We start from the raw sequence: 21,185 nt of genomic DNA on the forward strand, positions 1-21,185 counted from the left end.
ACTGGTCCGTTCTTGACCCGCAGCGTATTTGTTATATAACCTATGATTACTTTAAGCTCTTGCAGAAGTCTCTGCCTAAGATTCCTTCACATGAGATATGTAAGTCGTCTCCTGCTGCATGAGAGTTGCGTTTCACACAAACAACATTCTCCACTACCAATGTTAAATCATTACTCCGCGTATCTCTGTTACTGCATTCGTGATGCCTAATGAAATGACGCAATTTTAGAGACTTTGTTGGTGTCAATACAGATATGATTTTACGCACATGCAATGAGGTGGCGAGTGAAGATTTTTACCAAAACCGGGAACCTAACCCAGGGATCCTGCTCACGAGGCAGGTGCGGTAGCCATTAAGCCACCTTGGCACACACAACTGCACTGATTATACTGGGACGCCACTCTCCTCTATACACTTGCCACTTAAGTCGACGTGCATAAAATCACATGTGTATGAGATGAGTAAATCCTCTGAAACTACGTCATTTCATTTGTATAAGTACCTGCACGTGGGTTTCAGGCTGGCTCTCCCATTTATGTTCGATGCTGAGGTGCTATTACAGAACATGGAGATCCTCGGCTATTCTGTTCGTGTGTATAAGAGGGAATTTAAAGTACTCTCGGCTGTCTGTGAGAATTTGGATCGAAGATGGAGGCTTGCCAGGGTAATCCGTGCAATTGTGTGAACTGCTGTGGAAAGGTGATTTACTGGCTAAGGCACATGCCTAGTGAGCAGAATACCCGACTTTGATTCCCAGCGTTGGTACAAATTTTCACTCTCCACTTCGGTGTATGTACATAAAATTTTATTCTTTCGTTGGTGCTTCTGCTCACCATACTCTTCAATGCTGACTCCTTTATTAGACTATCCTGAGTGGTAGTGTGTACTCTGAAACGCGGGGTCCCTGCGCTTGTCTGAGTACATCCTATATTCGTGAAATCGCTTTTGTCTTTGCAGTTTAATGGGTATAAGTTTACTGCACGGGTCGACTGTATCCTCATGTGGTTCCATATTTTCATTGTTTGTACTTGATAGCCTAGGATTGGAATTACACAGTTGGGGTGTCTTGGTTCATTACAAACGTGACATCTCACGGCTTTCCCCTTATTACACAGCTCTGAATGTTCTTGAGGACCACGTCGACTACACACAGTCTGTCGTGTCCTTCCAGTTTTTCTGTTATGCCCTCTGCATAACGTCCATCTCTCCTTCTAAGAGATGACAGTAGACTGGGTATTTATTTCTCTCCTGCTCTGCAGCTCATGTACATAGCTTATGTGTCTCTCCTTAATGCAGGACTTCGCGTAATGGCCTTCACATTTAAAACAGTTGTATCATGGACACGACTTCCTTGCAAGATGCGTCTGAGGCCTGCTCTGTTAGTGCTAGATCCGACACGAGGCCTAATGTTAACCCCTCTTACTCTCACAACTGTTTTATTCCTTTCATCATCGATTCCTTTTAGGAATACAGCAGGTGTCAGCTTTCCAATGAGAACCTCGCTCTACGGAATGTCTGATTCCCTCACTACCCCTTGGACGGCTTACCGTAACTGGTGCTACAATGCGTCAACCCGACTTATCCGCTTGGACATACACTGTGAAACGCAATTAAAGAGTTATTTTTTTCGGAAAGCCGAAAAAAGCGTAGAGGTTTAAAAAATGAGCCAACCAGCTGTAAAACAAGGGTCTATTAGCCCTTGACCTAGCTTTCGACATTTCTAAAAATACTTGCTTCAGAAGGTGTGGGCCCTAAAAATGTAGGCAACCAGTTACTAAATAATTTCCACAAACAAAATGTTAACAGAAAAATATTTGTGAGGTAAGCGTACTCACTCGTTACATCACATTACATTAGCTGAAGCCAAGCGGATTTTGTAATATATAAAATTGAAGAACAAGAATTATCCGTAGCCATGGCTTTAGATAGCAGCTAGATTACATTTAGCGTACTTCAGAATGAATGCTCACTCGTAAATGCCCACGGTAGAGGCTTTTGTCAATATAAAATTGTAAAAGAAGTCAGAGGATAAAACTTTTGCATAAGGTTCGTGTACAACATGCCAGAGGCTGCGGCCAACTGTTATGACTGTACAGGCTCAAGCGACCAGGCAAAACTGGGCTGCAGAGAGCGCTAAACACATGCGCATAAGAACAGCGTCTTGCTTTCTTGCTTATGTTGAATAACATTTTACATTAAAGTAAGCATGAATTTACCTTTATAAGGCTACTAAAATGTAATAGATTACTGGTCTACATTACTTATAAAATTACTGATACATTTGCTGACAGAGAAATAGTGTACGTAAATTTTAGCATGCAGAAGGTAAAGTTATGTTTACAAAAGATCACCATGCGTGGGGAAAGAAGAGCAAATATAAGCTAAACAATGTCACTAAAAAGAAAAAAAATTCTGCTTGACACTATGGGAGCTTAAGCGATAAGCAAAGTGGGAAAGCAGCTGGCGCTGTATACATGCGCACAAACACTGCGTCTTGCTGGGGTTAAGCAGCATAATCTTACAGTAAAGCAATATGACAATTTCTTATAGAAGGCCACTAAGAAATGCAGTAATTTTAGAGGTATACACTAAATAGAAAATTAACTGTAAAACTTTTATGTAGCAAAGTGATACTGCATGTAGCTTTAGTGTGCAGAAGGTAAGTTACAAAAAATTGATTCTGTTACTACAAAGGGTGGAGGACGTAATAAATTGATAAAGTTACAGCACAACATAAAAGAGAGCACCTCCTGCTTAACTGTATCGATACGATTTTTGGAATATCAACTGTAGTAGCAGTCGCTTGAGTCCTTGTATTCGTAAAAACTTGGCCTTAGTCTCTGGCATGATGTACACGTAACTTACGCAAATAGTTTATCCTGTGCCTCCTGTTACAATTTTATGTTGACAAAAGCGTCTATCTGTGAGTAGTCATTCTGAAGTACAATAAATGTAATCTGGTTGCTATCTAAAGCTAAAGCTTGGGTAATTCTTTTCTTGTCAATTTTATGAATGACAAGAGCCACCCGGCTTCGGTTAAACTAATGTACCATCACGTGATATAACGAGTGAGTACACTTACCTCACAAATATTTTGCTATCAATATTTTGTTAGGTATGTAAAAATAACTGGCTATATACATTTTTAGGGCCCACACCCTCTAAAGTTAATATTTTTAGAAATATCGAAACCTAGGTCAAGGGCTAATAAACCATTGCTTTGCAACTATTTGGCTGATTTTTCAACCTCTTTAGAGACACGCAATTGCTGTTTTGTAGCCACGTTTGAGATTTTCCCAAAAAACGTCTTTTACTGCGATGTAGAAGTTTCAATTTGGGTAAAAGCTGTCTACAGCCTTTCTGTGTTATGATGCAAAAGCGTGGCTTCATGCGGCAAAGTGTCGACACATGCGGAAAAAAAAAGCCAGAGCTCAGAATGTGATGTAGATGTAGGGTGGGTCGTGATGTCACATGGCACCAAATATCACCGCAATACTGTCCAACGCCACCGAGGACGTGTCACACAATGGAGGTCGTCACACCCCTTCTTACACACACGTCACCACGTCTATCAATACCTCTGCGATAGTGGTCAGAACCGCGACATACAAAGTCCAATTCACGTGGTTTTCTTATGGGTCGCTCGTGGACTGGGTGTTGTGTTGTCCTCATCATCGTTTCATCATCATCGCCGATGCGGAAGTCGCCCAATGCGGCGTCGCCTGAAATAAGACTTGCAACCAGGAGGCCGAACTTCCTCGAGCGGCCGGCCGGAGTGGCCGATCGGTTCTAGGCGCTACAGTCTGGAACCGCGCGACCGGTACGGACTGATGACCTCAGAAGTTAAGTCCCTTGTGCTCAGAGCCATTTGAACCATTTGCCATTCCTCGAGCGGGACCTCTCGGCCATCAATGCCACACGATCATTTTTTCTTATGGGTGACTGGGCCAGACATTTCAGACCCACTGTCACTCAGAAGCGACACAAAAAGCACCAGGTGGTGGCATAAGGATCATAAGGATCGACAATGAAACCACCTCTGGCCTTGAGGGGAGGGTTACTATCTTTCGCCAGAAAAAAGCACGTTCTTTTAGAATTTTTTCTCGGGATATGTTAAAGATATCAATGTCAGATTTAGTCAAAATATTTATTGATACTTCCTCTACAAACTGAAATTTTTTCGACCGGAAATGTCGAAGAGCAAAGGTTGAAGTGCCGTCGGAACAAACAAAATTTCGATGTAGACCTCCACGCGCGGCATGTCGCAGGTCAGCCGACTCGTCTGAAATCAAAATTGAGTTGACGTTAGCGAATTATATAAGATTCTTAAGAGTTATACCTAGCGTAAGTTATTTGGACCATAGAAACAAAATGGCGGCCATTTGAGAAAAATAGGGTTTCTTTCATCGATTTTTCGACTTCGTCGACCAAGTAAAAATATTTGTAGTTGATGGATCGGACTAAAAGTCGTAGAGCTCCTAGACAATTTAGTTAGTTTCGTCTGAAACAAAGAATCATGCCAATTGGTTCAGTAGATTTGAAGTTACCACACAGTGCGACAAAAAGAAAGTCATATCGAGAAAAACGCCTTTCAGGATCTGACTACATATAAATGCAACATTATGCAACTTACGTTCAATCTGCTACTCCGAGTCCAAAAATTAGTCCTTCCTCTTCCTCATAGAGGGCGTTCTGTTCGATCTGCGCCATCCTGCGCTGCTCCAGAGCCACTCGTACGGCCGGTGACAAGCGGTTTTCGGACGCTTGAATCCGGTGTCGTCCGAATTCATGGCGAACTGTGTCGAATAGAGTCCCAGGGTGACGTCCATCGTTGTCATGGTCTTCAGAATTGCTGAATACCTTTCGTTGAAGCTGTTAACTGCCATGAAAGTCGCAAACTCCACAGTCTTCGCGCCAGAATGCAAATGCTTGGGGGCTAGCTTCCAAACACACGCGTTCAAACTTCCATTTGAATTTTGTGTGTTTCCTCCCAAGCACCAGTAAAATAACTGGTGCGTCAAAAGGCCGGTTTCAGGCAGGTGCATTTTTTTGTTCAACCGCGAATAACAAACATTTACGTGCCGTATTCGGAAAAAAACAGTTTCAGAGGTGGATTCTAAACACTTTTATGGATCCAAAAATGCAATTAAAAAAAAATCGATTTTTCGAACCAAACGATAGTAAACCTCCCCTTAAGGCTTTGACTCCCACATATTTCACATACATTTCTAGATCTCTTATATTTTCGTATGCGCCGAACAGGCACTAGTTCAGCGACGTACCGCCACTCAGCTCTGTCGAAATAGGTGCCTGTCACACTGGCACCTACGAATCGGTGAATGGCTGTCTATTTACAGGGATAATATATTAAAGTGACCAAGAAACGTGCGTGGGTGGCATCGATGGTGTCGCCGAGCTGGGGAGTGTTAGAGGCACGTTTTGCCGTTTTATTCATACACGTGTCAATGTCGCACCCCTCCATCATTACGTCAAAGGCGGGCACGGAGCAAAAATTTCGATCGCGCTGCACTGAAAAGTGGTAAGACCACATTCCGTGAGGTAGCACACCCAAGATGTGGACAGCCCAGGAGAAAGTCAGCAAAGGTTGTCAAGAAGGTCGACCCGTTGCTCTACGCACTGCGAAATGTGGTTTTCGACCGCGAAATGTGTGGGAATCAACTCCCCAAGGAAGGATTCGTTTCGTTGGTGCCCCACTATGCCGAAGTGTAAGACATTTTAGTGTCGCTTCCGAACGGCAGTGTGTCTGAAATGCTTTCCTCGGCGACACTAAAGGAAAAAGCGTGATTTCAAAACTAGGCACTCCGTTTCTGACCTCAGTCGCAGAGGGGTCAAGAGAAGGAGTAAAATGTGGGTAAGAGGGCTGTGACGGCCTTCCATCGTGTGACATGTCCACGGTGGCGTTAGGCAGAAGGGTGATGAAATTCGGTGTCGATGTCACATCATTAACCCACCTTACACCCAACATGAACACCTGTGCTCACATTTGTCGACAGTATGCTGCTGGAAGCTTCGCCAAGCCCGAGGGTTATGTCACACGGCGATATTCTTTTGCATCATAACAGAAGAAGGCTGTAGGCACAATTGAGCCAAATTTCAAACTTACGCTCCCCAATGGGAGGCAATTACGGGGTTTCCAAAAAAGTGACTCTTTAACTGTGTTGCGCAGTGTACTTTTTGCCCTTCAACGTCTGTCAGAAAATAACAGACAAGCATTGTAATCAAAAATTAGTTCGACTCATAGTTCTACAAGAGGATTATCTTCACATCTGCTGAAGTCGTGCTGCTATCATGTTCCTAGTTTTAACAAATTTTAATAGCACACCAAGACTATGGTTTGTTCAAATGCTGTCACATTCGTCTTCGAACTCTCTTAATTTCCCCTCAAAAGTTCCAGGAATTAACTCAAATGCGTAAGATAAATTTGCTAGGTGAGAGCTACACTTCCCCGACGACACATAGTAGGCGATTTTTCGTATGTTTTCAAAACTCCAGAAGAGGTTGCTATTCTACAGTGTGAATCGCTCATCATTCTTGTCAGTCAGGAGACCAGCATTGCGTTGAGGTCTCATGAAGTTACAACATTGGCACTAGGTGTTGCCAACATGCATGAGCTGCTGATTCAGGTGTCGGGCACGACGATTTCTGTTGGCTTATTGCTATGAAAGTGTCCTTCGCTGTATACTGCAGCGGACTGCTAACCATGGTCTAATAACTGTGGCGAAGGATCTCTTGCTTTGTTCCTTCTGTACACTATAAATAACTGCTCCATCTGTTCATTGTACTAGAAAAGAAAGCTCCACCTGTTCACTGCACCTGATCTACATCGAAAGCTCAGGGCGACTTGTCCAAAGACTAGGGTTGTTAGATTTCCAGAGAGAAAATCCTATCTTCCGGACTCTAAGGCACCTTACTTCTTAGTTAACATATTCGGCCAGGTGTCGAAACGTGACCACCTGGCACCAGACTTAATTAACTTAAGTCCTTAGGATAATGAGATTAAGGTTGATGTTGAGATCAATCCTATTGTTGAAATTATTACTGTTATAGGAAGAATAATTCTTGAATTTTGAGGCTTTATCTTTATAGATCATGAATTTTCTGTGTATGACATAATTTGGGCTGAGAATCTAATATGTATATAATAATAAAGTGTAATTGTATTTAATAGAACCATAATGGTTATAATAGTTGTTATGTTGTTTTCTATTAATGATTGTATTACAATTCATTTTGGTAGAAATCCAAGAAACGGCGGTAAACCACCTAGGGTTAGGATAGATAGAAATATTATGAATTTAATTTCAGTTTTTATATTTCTGGCTGAATAAATTTGGTTTATAAAAAATAGGTTTATTTGCTTAAAGAATAAAACCATGATTAATCTTAATAGTGAGTAAATAATAAAATATATTTCTCATATGTTTTCTCTGACTGTTAGGGATCTAATTCTTCACCCTAAATGTCTAATTGAAGAATATGCTAGAAGTTGGCATAAAGATGTTTTTGATTTAAACCCCCTATCGCCCCAATAATAATTCTTAGAATGATAATTGTTCAAATGAAAGTTATTAGTTGAATACAGTAAGATAATACCATTATTGGGGCAATTTTTTGTCATGTTATTAGTGTTAAACAGTTATTTCATCTCGAAGCTCCTGTTACTTCTGGAAATCAGAAATGAAAAGGTGCAGCCCCAATCTTTAATAATAATCTAGATCTGATTATTATTGATGGAATAAATTCTGTTTCTCACCCTATTGGATACTTTATTTGAATCAGCAAAATTGAAAATAATAGTATTGTCGATGCTATTGCTTGGACAATAAAATATTTAATTGACGACTCATTTATTATTATATTTTTATTTCTTGTTAGGAGCAGAATAAATGAAAGTAAGTTGATATCAAGTCCTATTCAAACTCCGAATCAGGAGTTTGATGAAATGGACAGGATCGTTCCTATCATTAATGTTGATAGGAAGAGAAGTTTTGTAGAGTTGTTGGTCATTAAAAAGGAGAGGATTGATACCTCTATAAATGGGGTACGAACCCATTAGCTTGTTTAGCTTACCTTTCTTCATTAAGATGTATGATGCACGTTAGTTTTCGGTACTAAAGGAGATAGTTTAATTCTGTCTTATGTAATTTTTAATGAAGGTAATTTTTATTTACTTGATTTACCCTATCAAGGTAACCCTTTAATCAGGCACTTCATTTATATTTAATATATAAATTAACATTTTTTTAAAAATTTGTTTATGTTTAATTGTGGTTATTTTTAATTAATTTATCTCGATTCGTAAAGTTTGAATATTCATATATATAATAAATAATTTATATTAATATATTATATTTAATTAAATTTAAATACCTATAATGTTATTTTATTATTATTAAATGATTATTTTAATACATTTATTTACCTAGGATTATAGTTACTTATGTTTTTAGCTTAAAATAGGTTATTATATTATAAAGTATATAACAATATGTAATTTAATATTGAATATTATTATAATTGGATATAATAAATAGAATTAATAATATTAAATATAAATTATTATATTAATATAAATTATTATATTAATTATAATAGTATAATTACATAATTATCTATAATTAGATTATTTAACTACTAAATATTTAAGTGAATTTAATATAAACTTAATTTTATATTAATAACATACTACATTAAATTACATAATTGTATAAAATATATTTGTTATATTATTTAATTTTTCTTTATTATTAGTGAAAAGAAAGATTAAATAAGAAAGAATATAATACATTTATCGGTATACATGTCCCATATTGATCTTTATTTATATACAATAGAGAAGTTGTTGTGGTCATGCGTGGGCATGATTCTTTTTTTTTTTGTTAGTGTTTAGATTTTTTCTTTTTTTTCTTAAAATATTTGAATATTTTATTTTTTCTTAATTATAAATTTTCAAATTTCTTATTTTTGTTTCCAAAAGTTTTATTCTTGCTTGTTTATTCACTTTTTCTTTGTATTATATGTAAGTTTCATTAAACTAAATGTTCCTTTTGCAGTAATTTGATTTAATTATCAAGTGATTTTGGATTTAGCAATTGATTTAGTATCGGCATAATTCGTGCCAGCAGCCGCGGTTATACGATTGATACAGGTGAATATTATTGGTTAAAAGAGTTGTTAATATTTTTAGGGTTAAAATATAAATTTGTAAGGTGAAATGTTAAAATTTATTTGTGGCTCTTTTTATGAATCTGTGAAATTTAAATAATAAACTAGGATTAGATACCCTATTACTTTAAATGTTAATTATATTTACCAGGGTACTATTAGTTAAGGTCTTTAAACCCGAAGAATTTGGCGGTATCTCATTCCATTTGCAGGAACCTACCCCGTGATCGATAATACACGATTTACTCTACTTAATTTATTTGTTTGTATATCTCCATTATCAGATAATCTTTTTAGAGTTATAATTCTCAAGATTTATAATTATAAAATATTTCAGGTCAAGGTGCAGCTTATAATTAAGAGGAGGTGGGTTACAATAAATTTTTGTTTATAACGGATTTGATGGTGAAATACTTTTAACGAAGGTGGATTTGATAGTAATTTAATTTATTTAATTTAACTGATATTGGCTCTGAGGTGTGTACACATCGCCTGTCGCTCTCATTATTGATTATTCTATTTTATTATTTTAAGGTAGCTTCAATTTAGATGAGATAAGTCGTAACATAGTAGATGTACTGGAAAGTGTATGTAGGAAGAGTTTCAAGATATAACTTATTAGTAAAGTGTTTCACTTACACTGAAATTTTTTCTGTGCAAATCAGGATATCTTGATTATTTATTTTATTATATTTATTTTTTGTTTATTTAATTATTTAATATAAATAATTTTGACAAATTTTGTCTTAGTATATTTTGTAGAATTGATTTTTTAGATTATAGTTTATTGCTAATGTAAGTGTTTTATGAAATATTATGTTAAATTTTTCAAAGTAGATTTTATTTATTGTACCTTTTGTATCAGGGTTTATCAAAATTTTGGTATTTACTTTACTTGTCTCGATTTCGGTTGATTTATAAATAATTTATAGTTAATGTATCATAATTATTATTAAATTATTTATAGAAATGAGACGTTAATCTTTTCCCAAGATATCTAGTTTCTTAAGAAAAAATTAAATTTTTTGAAGTTAATTGTTTTTATTTAATTTTTTAAGCGTAAATATTAACTTATTTATTCTTTTAGGGATAAGCTTTGAAGTTAATAACCTATAATTTGTTTTATAAAATATAATAGTATGCTTTAAACCAGCTATCTTTAAGATTATGTTTTAGTTCATTATTTTTTATTTTGATTTTATAAATATTTTAGGTTTTTTATTAAGATTATTAATTTAATTTTAAAATTTTTGTAATAATAATATTAGTGATTATAACAACTGCTAATAGTGCTAAAAATAAATAAATTATTATTATTATTGTGATAATGAATGTTGGTCTATTATATAGTTTTTCTAAGGATATTGTTATTTCTTGATAATTGATTGAATTATCGATATTTATAGTTTCAGTATTCTTGAAAAAGTCTATAAATATTGTTATATCTAAGATAACTAATGTTGATATGATAAATACCCATATTGTTTAGGTAATAATTATGGTAATTGTTTTAGGTTGAAATATTTCGTTTGATGCAATTCTCGTAATATAAATAAATAGAACTAATATACCACCAAGAAACGTTAAAAATAAAATATATGATAATCAATGTCTTCCCATTATTGTTCCTGTTATTAATCCAACTAGAAAAGTTTGTAGGATAATGAAAAGCATTATTGATATTGGGTGTCTTAATTTAATAAAATTAATATTCATTACATTTATAGTGATATTATTATTATTTTGATCATTTCAGGGGTTAGTTTATTTAAAATATCGGTTTTAGGGATCGATGATGGAAGCTTTTTCACCTCTGAAGTTTTAAAAGTGGGGGCTGGACTTATTTCCGGTTTACAAGACCGGCGTTTTTTTTAACCTTTTAAAACTAATGTTTATATTCTCTGTCTTTACTTCTTTATTGGTTTATTTTGCTGGTGTTTATGTTTTTTCTTCTAAATGTAAGCATTTATTAATGGTTCTTTTGAGATTAGAATATATTGTTCTTTCTTTATTTATATTAATTATTGTTTTTCTTATTGAGTTTGATTATGATTATTTTTTTCCTGTTATTTTTTTGGTTTTTTCTGTTTGTGAAGGTGCTTTAGGTCTTTCTATTTTAGTTTCAACAATTCGTTCTCATGGTAATGATTTTTTTAATTCTTTTGGTTTATGCTTATGTTAAAGTATTTATTTATAACTATTTTTTTGATCCCTCTCTGTTTGGTTAATAATTGTTGATGGGTGGTTCATTCTTTAATGTTTCTGTCTAGTTTTGTTTTTATAATTTGTGTTTATTCGTACGCACATTTGAATATAATTAGATATTATTTTGGTATTGATTATTTTTCTTTTTGTTTGATTTTGCTTAGTTTTTGAATTTGTTCTTTAATAATTACTGCTAGAGGTTGAGTTTATTTAAGTTCTTATCATTCTAATTTTTTTGTCTTTATGGTCTTAATTTTAATGATTATGCTTTATTGTTCTTTTGCTAGTTCAGTCTTCTTTCTTTTTATATTTTTTTGAGGCTAGATTAGTTCCTACTTTAGTTTTGATTTTGGGTTGAGGTTATCAACCTGAACGTGTACAGGCTGGTGTTTATTTAATTTTTTATACTTTGGTTGCTAGATTACCTTTATTATTAGTTTTATTTAGGGTTTATGATTTTTCTAATACTTTATATTTTAGTTTATTGGTTGATTTTGGTTCTTATTGTTTTATATTTTATGTATTTATAATTCTTGCTTTTTTAGTTAAGATGCCAATATTTTTGGTTCATTTATGGCGTCCTAAGGCTCATGTTGAGGCCCCTATTTCAGGTAGAATGATTCTTGCTGGTGTTTTATTAAAGGTAGGTGGTTATGGTATTTTTCGTGTTATGACGGTTATTTCTTATCTGGGTCTAAAGTTTAATTATTTTTGATTATCTTTAGGTTTATCTGGTGGAGTTATTGTTAGATATATTTGTTTTCGTCAGGTTGATTTAAAGTCTTTAATTGCATATTCTTCTGTTGCTCATATAAGAATAGTTATTGGTGGATTAATAACCATGAATTGGTGAGGTTGTGTAGGTTCTCTTTCTTTAATGGTTGGTCATGGTTTATGTTCTTCTGGGTTATTTTGTTTATCTAATATTATTTATGAACGTTTAGGTAGACAAAGATTATTAATTAACAAGGGTATTATTAATTTGATACCAAGAATAGCTTTATGATGATTCCTTTTGAGATCATCTAATATAGCTGCTCCTCCTTCTCTAAATTTGGTAGGTGAACTTAGATTATTAAATAGAATTATGTGTTGATCCTCTTTTAGATTTTTTGCTTTAATTTTTTTGTCTTTTCTTAAAGTTGTTTATACTTTATATATGTATTCTTATTCTCAGCATGGTAATTATTATTCTAGTGTTTATACTTGTTCTCTTGGTTATTTTCGTGAATATCATCTTTTACTTTTACATTGATTGCCTTTAAACATTCTTTGTTTAAACGGTGCATATTTTTTTGTTTAGGTTGCTTAAGTATTTTAATTAAAAATATTGTTTTGTGGAATCAATGATATGAATTTTTTCATCTTAGGCCATGATTTAATTTTCTATTTGTTCTTTGAGTTTTTTTCTTTTTATTTCTAGAACTATAATTTTTATTTTGGGTATCTATTATTTAATAATAGATTATAGAGTTTTTGTTGAATGGGAAATTTTTAATTTAAATGGTTCTATGGTTGTTATGACTTTAATTTTGGATTGAATGTCTCTTATTTTGTCTTTTGTTATATATATTTCTTCTTTGGTTATTTATTATAGAGAGGATTATATATTGGGAGAAAAGAATATAAATCGTGTTATTATTATTGTTTTAATATTTATTCTTTCTATAGGTTTTTTAATTATTAGCCCTAATTTGATTAGAATTTTGTTAGGATGGGATGGTTTGGGTTTAGTTTCTTATTGTTTAGTTATTTACTACCAAAATGTGAAATCTTATAGTGCAGGTATGTTAACTGCACTTTCTAATTGTATTGGTGATGTTGCAATTTTAATTTCTATTGCTTGAATATTGAATTTTGGTGGTTGAAATTATATTTATTATTATGATTTTATTTCTAATTCTTTTGAAATAAAGCTTATTACTATATTAATTGTTTTAGCAGCTATAACTAAAAGAGCTCAAATTCTGTTTCCTTTTTGACTTCCTGCTGCTATGGCTGCTCCTACTCCTGTTTCTGCTTTAGTTCATTCTTCTACTCTTGTTACTTCTGGGGTTTATTTATTAATTCGTTTCAGACCAATATTAGATACTTATAATTGTGGTTGATTTTTACTTTTAATTGGTTGTATAACTATATTTATGTCTGGGTTGGGGGCTAATTTTGAATTTGATTTGAAGAAGATTATTGCTCTTTCTACTTTAAGACAACTTGGTTTAATAATAAGAATTTTGGCTATAGGTTATCCAAAACTTGCATTTTTTCATTTATTAGCTCATGCTTTATTTAAGGCGTTACTGTTTATGTGTGCAGGTTCAATAATTCCTAATTTAAAGGATTCTCAGGATATCGTTTTATAGGTTCAATGGTTAATGTTATACCTTTAACTTCAGTTTGCTTTAATGTTTCTAGTTTGTCTTTGTGTGGTATGCCTTTTTTAGCAGGGTTTTATTCAAAGGATTTAATTTTTGAAATGGTTTGTTTAAGATGAATTAATTGTTTAATTTTTTTCTTTATTTCTTTTCTACTGGTTTAACTGCTTCTTATTCTTTTCGTCTTTTTTATTATTCAATATCTGGTGATAATAATTTTTATTCTAGATTTTCTTTTGATGATAAGGGTTATTATGCACCAAGAATGGATGATACACCTGCTAAGTGGAGTGAGAAAATAGCTAGGTCTACAGATGCACCCCCGTGTGCGATAGCTCCTGTTAGAGGGGGGTAAACCATCCTGTACCAGCACCATTATCTACTATAGAAGATGTGAGAAGAAGGGTTAATGAAGGTGGTAGTAATCAAAAACTTTTATTATTTATTCGTGGGAATGCTATATCTGGTGCACCAATTATTAATGGTACAAGTCAATTACCAAATCCACCAATTATAATAGGTATTACTATAAAGAAAATTATTACAAATGCGTGGGCTGTAATAATATTATAAATTTGGTCATCTCCAATTAGAGATCCTGGTTGACCAAGTTCAGCACGAATAAGTATTCTTATTGATGTTCCTACTATTCCTGCTCACACTCCAAATAGGAAGTATAAAGTACCAATATCCTTATGGTTTGTTGAGAATAATCATTTTTGCAGTAAGATGGCTGAATTTTAGGTGGTAGACTGTAAATCTACTTATGAGATGTTTTCTCTCTTACCATGTTTTAGGTCTTATATTCAATTACGAATCTAGACTGCAATTCTAGAGGTGTAAAATTTTACTGAGGCCTTAAAGATTATTCTTTTAATTATAACTTTGAAGGTTATTAGTTTAATTAACTTAAGTCCTTAGTATAATGAGATTAAGGTTGATGTTGAGATCAATCCTATTGTTGAAATTATTACTGTTATAGGAAGAATAATTCTTGATTTTTGAGACTTTATCTTTATGTCATAGTCCAACATGGGTCGTAACATACTTCTTGTGAATCTGATTACTGATTTGGAGATTCTTCAGGTGTTTCACATAGTCTCTCTCCTGCACTTCAGTGCAGCGCACAAAATGTTCATACAACCATATGAAACTGTCAGAAGAGACCTTCTGTGACGCTTTTTTTTCAACTCGCTTGTCACACAGGCTTTACTGTCATAATGTCGTCGAAAAGTTGACCATTCACTTGAATTTCTGGACTTTATTGTTTCGCAGTGGATTCGTATTGATTACGTCAAGGCTCATCACCTGTGATGATTTTTTCCAGAAAATGATAGTCCGCATTTTGTATTTCAGTCAAATTGCGGTGTCCACGCATCGTTTTTGTTTTGGATTCGAGGTGTATAGCAGAAACTGTGTACACAATTTTCTCTGCCGGAGAATGTCTTGAGATCGGATGTGTTGGCTCACAAAGGATGTCTGGTTAAATGAAATAAATGCGTAAATAATAGGTAGCAGCTGAAATAAATACATAAATAAATAAATAAATAGCTCCATTCATCTTATTTAAATTCAATTGGTATAGATCCCGAAGACACTGTTAGCTGCCTTCTCCTTTCATACGTGGTGCATGCTTACACCCCATAAATAAATTCTGGCTCTTTTTTTACATGTGGTACCACGAGTGACAATAAAGGTTTGCCGGCCGGGGTGGCCGAGCGGTTCTAGGCCTACAGTCTGGAACTGTGCGACCACTATGGTCGCAGGTTCGAATCCTTCCTCGGGCATGGATATTTGTGATGTCCTAAGGTTGGTTAGGTTTAAGTAGTTCTAAGTTCTAGGGGACTGATGACCTCAGAACTTAGGTCCCATAGTGCTCAGAGCCATTTGAACCAATAAAGGTTAGTGTCAGGTCTGTACTCATTATCAGACAGCCATCTCGTTAAAGTGACAGTTTGCGAAAAGCAGGAAACCCAGGATTAAGTCCTAAGATTGCCCAGATTTTCATTACTGGAAAAAAGCTTCCAGACTTAGTGTGGAAGCTTCAAAAAGTGTAAGTAAATGGCAATTTTTTTAAAACAATAACGCGATTTGTAGCAATAAATCTTTTTCACGCCTTGTTTTGATAAAGCCACAAAAGGAAGGCCACGCAACATCATTACCTTTCTTGCCTCTTGATATCGATGAGTAGACGCCAGCCTGTACGGGGTCTCAGGCATGAAGGCGAAACAGAACCAGAAGATGGCCACAGGAGCGACGTTCACATACAGGACGACGTAATAGGGCAGGAAAGCGCCGATGATGTAAGCGAACAGGATGCCGCTGTTGCACATCAGGGGCAGCATGCAGCCCACGCTGCCCCGCACCTCGTCGCTGGCCGTCTCGCTGACGTACAGTGTTGTCAGCATCAGACAGCCGGCACACTGCACACCAGCCAGCACCCTGCAAGCCGAGGAGGGCCAGGACATGTGACACACAGGCTATACTCTAACAGTACCACCACTTGCAAAGTAGGTTAGAAATCAGATTAATAATGTTGCTCACGCAGCATATGTTCGCTTTATCGGGCAACAACAAAGTTACAGACTGTGGATGGTATCGTCAGAATGAAAATACTGAAGTCACTCTAAAAAAGCCATTAAAGTTTGCACTTATTTTGAATGGATTCCCACATAGATTTCGTCGAAGTTATTATGGCTCATTTTGTTGATTCTAGGGTGATTCCACTCTGACTGCTAGAAGGTCGAGATCTGTACTTTAGCAATATTTGAAGACCTAACAAATGCGTTTTTCAGGAAATTCTTAATGATCAAACAACCCCAGATCAGAACAATGGTATGGTAGAAATAATTTTTAACTTGGTGTTCACGATCCACATTCTTATTAAACTTCTTGTAAATTCACATATACTTCTTCTTAATTGCCACATCACCAAGAAAACAGTTTTGTATCGATCTTCATATACGTAATTTCCACTTTAACCAAACACAAGACTTAACTTCTGCAAAGTGAAACAAAGACTGCCCTGTGCGCATTCGCGCCAAAACGGTTACAAGTAAGTCAAAGATTATGACAGTCTCACAGAAATAAATACACACAAGAACCATATCACTATAATATATCGATACATCGGAGTACCTATACATTAATAAAACCAAATGTGAATATTGTCACAAGAATATGTCTGTTACTTCGCAGAAAAGTAGTACGATATTACTGGTATCGAGAACTGGGGTAGGAGTGCCGTAATGATCACTGTTAAATGCAGACGAGAGAACAGATAGGTAGAAAGAATACATTGAAAGCCTCTATGAGGATGAAGATTTGTCTGATGTGATAGAAGAAGAAACAGGAGTCGATTTAGAAGAGATAGGGGATCCAGTGTTAGAATCGGAATTTAAATGAGCTTTGGAAGACTTACCGTCAAATAAGGCAGAAGGGATAGATAACATTCCATCAGAATTTCTAAAATCATTGGGGGAAGTAGCAACAAAACCACTATTCACGTTGGTGTGTAGAATATATGAGTCTGGCGACATACCATCTGACTTTCGGAAAAGCATCATCCACACAATTCCGAAGATGGCAAGAACTGACAAGTGCGAGAATTATCGCACAATCAGCTTAACAGCTCATGCATCGAAGCTGCTTACAAGAATAATATAGAGAAGAATGGAAAAGAAAATTGAGAATGCGCTAGGTGACGATCAGTTTGGCTTTAGGAAAAGTAAAGGGACGAGAGAGGCAATTCTGACGTTATGGCTAATAATGGAAGCAAGGCTAAAGAAAAATCAAGACACTTTCATAGGATTTGTCGACCTGGAAAAAGCGTTCGACAATATAAAATGGTGCAAGCTGTTCGAGATTCTGAAGAAAGTAGGGGTAAGCTATAGGGAGAGACGGGTCATGTACAATATGTACAACAACCAAGAGGGAATAGTAAGAGTGGACAATCAAGAACGAAGTGCTCGCATTAAGAAGGGTGTAAGACAAGGCTGTAGCCTTTCGCCCCTACTCTTCAATCTGTACATCGAGGAAGCAATGATGGAAATAAAAGAAAGGTTCAGGAGTGGAATTAAAATACAAGGTGAAAGGATATCAATGATACGATTCGCTGATGACATTGCTATCCTGAGTGAAAGTGAAGAAGAATTAAATGATGTGCTGAACGGAATGAACAGTCTAATGAGTACACAGTGTGGTTTGAGAGTAAATCGGAGAAAGACGAAGGTAATGAGAAGTAGTAGAAATGAGAACAGCGAGAAACTTAACATCAGGATTGATGGTCACAAAGTCATTGAAGTTAAGGAATTCTGCTACCTAGGCAGTAAAATAACCAATGACAGACGTAGCAAGGAGGATATCAAAAGCAGACTCGCTATGGCAAAAAAGGCATTTCTGGCCAAGAGAAGTCTACTAATATCAAATACCGGCCTTAATTTGAGGAAGAAATTTCTGAGGATGTACGTCTGGAGTACAGCATTGTATGGTAGTGAAACATGGACTGTGGGAAAACCGGAACAGAAGAGAATCGAAGCATTTGAGATGTGGTGCTATAGACGAATGTTGAAAATTAGGTGGACTGATAAGGTAAGGAATGAGGAGGTTCTATGCAGAATCGGAGAGGAAAGGAATATGTGGAAAACACTGATAAGGAGAAGCGACAGGATGTTAGGACATCTGCTAAGACATGAGGAAATGACTTCCATGGTACTAGAGGGAGCTGTAGAGGGCAAAAATTGTAGAGGAAGACAGAGATTGGAGTACGTCAAGCAAATAATTGAGGACATAGGTTGCAAGTGCTACTCTGAGATGAAGAGGTTAGCACAGGAAAGGAATTCGTGGCGGGCCGAATCAAACCAGTCAGTAGACTGATGACAAATAAAAATTAAATAAATAAAGAACCGTTACAATATGGACACATACAACCAATTACTTGACACTTTACGAGATAGAATCAATAAGAAAAGTTAAGATAATGTGTTTAATGTCACTGTAATTCTGAACTAAATATACGTGCAGTCTACTCTGGTCCCTTTGTTGAGAACCTAGATGGGAGAAATCAGCTTTGAGGCAAGTAAAGGGACAGTGTAGTTCCTGGCTCAGGCAGTCTGCAAGGTCAGGGTCACTCCTCCACACTTTCTTCCCTGCTCGCCTTCTCTTCCACACTTTTCTAGACGAACTGGATGAGTTACAAATGTTCGGAAAGTCAAAACTGCCCATCTCACAGACGTTGTATGGCCACGCTAGACACCACTAGACTCGTGTCTACGATGTGAAACCATGTCGCCGGCTGGAGTGCCTGTGCGGTTCTAGGTGCTACAGTCTGGAACCGCGCGACCGCTACGGTCGCAGGTTCGAATCTTGCCTCTGGCATGGATATGTGTGATGTCCTTAGGTTAGTTAGGTTTAATTAGTTCTAACTTCTAGGTGACTGATGACCTCAGAAATTAAATCACATAGTGCTCAGAGCCATTTTTTGAAACCATGTCAGCCACAGTGAGCGCCAGATGCCCCTGCAGGAATGTAACACCTTGGATGAAGGCTGTAGTCCATCCACCCCCAAGCAAAATGGCGAGTTTTTCTGCCTCTCTACATCGAAGCAGATTCTTATAGGCCATGATAAGGGACATGTCTTATTGCCAGAGCATTGCCTCCATCTACTGATATTGTAAGGAAAAAAATGGTTCAAATGGCTCTGAGCACTATGCGACTTAACATCTGTGGTCATTAGTCCCCTATAACTTAGAACAACTTAAACCTAACTAACCTAAGGCCATCACACACATCCATGCCCGAGGCAGGATTCGAACCTGCGACCGTAGCGGTCACGCGGTTCCAGACTGAAGCGCCTAGAACCGCACGGCCACACCAGCCGGCTATTGTAAGGAAATCACAACAGGTAGGACTAGTGATTCCTTAAATAGAAGGACCTGACTGAACTGTGTTTTATTGCCAGAAAACTTCCGATGTGTGGAGAACCTATTAAAGAAATTACACCTATCAGTCCGCCTCTATAGTACTGTATGGTATCCCTGTCACATAATACACTACTGGCCATTAAAACTGTTACACCACGAAGATATGCTACAGACGCGAAATTTAACACAGAGGAAGAAGATGCTGTGATATGCAAATGATTAGGTTTCAGAGCATTCACACAAGGTTGGCGTCGGTGGCGATACCTACAACGTGCTGACATGACGAAAGTTTCCTACCGATTTCTCATACACAAACAGCAGTTGACCGGCGTTGCCTGGTGAAACGTTGTCGTGATGCCTCGAGTAAGGAGGAGAAATGCGTACCATCACGTTTCCGACTTTGATAAATGTCGGATTGTAGCCTATCACGACTGTTAGCGGAATATGGAATCAGTGGGTTCAGGAGGGTAATACGGAACGCCATGCTGGGTCCCAACGGCCTCGTATCACTATCAGTCGAGATGACAGGTATCTTATCTGCATGGCTGTAACGGATCGTACAGCCACGTCTCGATCCCTGAGTCAGCAGATGGGGACTTCGCAAGACAACAACCATCCGCACTAACAGTTCGACGACGTTTGCAGCACCATGGACTATCAGCTCGGAGACCATGGCTGCGGTTACCCTTGAAGCTGCATCACAGACAGGAGCCCCTGCGATGGTTCACTCAGCGACGGACCTGGGTCCACGAATGGCAAAACGTAATTTTTTCGGATGAATCCAGTTTATGTTTACAGTATCATGATGGTCTCATCCGTGTTTGGCGACATCGCGGTGAACGCACATTGGAAGCGTGTATTCGTCATCGCCTTACTGGCGTATCACCTGGCGTGATGGTATGGGGTACCACTGGTTACACATTTCGGTCACCTCTTGTTCGCACTGATGGCACTTTGAACATGGACGTTACATTTCAGATGTGTTAAGACCCGTGGCTCTACCCTTCATTCGATCACTGCGAAACCCTACATTTCAGCAGGATAATGCACGACCGCATGTTGCAGGTCCTGTATGGGCCTTTCTGGATACAGAAAATGTTCGACTGCTGCCCTGACCAGCACATTCTCCATATCTCTCACCAATTGAAAACGTCAGCTGTACCTGTACACGCCATACAAGCTCTGTTTGACTCAATGCCCAGGCGTATCAAGGCCGTAATTTCGGCCAGAGGTGGTTGTTCTGGGTACTGATTTCTCAGGATCTATGCACCCAAATTTGCTGACAATGTAATCACATGTCAGTTCTAGTATAATATATTTGTCCAATAAATACCCACTTATCATCTCCATTTCTTCTTCGTGTAGCAATTTTAATGGCCAGTAGTGGATTCTGTTTTATGAGTTATCTCGCCTTGCCACTTCAGAAAGTGATTTCTGTCATGATGGAACACCCTCGTTTGATTGCACAGAAAATTGTCCCAACCTGCAACCTGTTACTGG

The 21,185-nt window shown here is 36.6% G+C and overlaps 1 protein-coding gene across 1 annotated transcript in view; it reads right to left on the reverse strand.

Moving 5' to 3' along the window:
• Positions 1–21,185, reverse strand: part of LOC126416883 (facilitated trehalose transporter Tret1-like) — a 63,240-nt gene that overhangs the window by 34,976 nt on the left and 7,079 nt on the right. The window contains exon 2 of the mRNA XM_050084767.1: positions 15,927–16,206. Within this exon, the coding sequence (XP_049940724.1) occupies positions 15,927–16,206 (280 nt within the window). The remainder of the gene's footprint in view (positions 1–15,926; positions 16,207–21,185) is intronic.

The sequence above is a fragment of the Schistocerca serialis genome, chromosome 8 (genome assembly GCF_023864345.2).
Source record: "Schistocerca serialis cubense isolate TAMUIC-IGC-003099 chromosome 8, iqSchSeri2.2, whole genome shotgun sequence".
NCBI lineage: Eukaryota > Metazoa > Arthropoda > Insecta > Orthoptera > Acrididae > Schistocerca > Schistocerca serialis.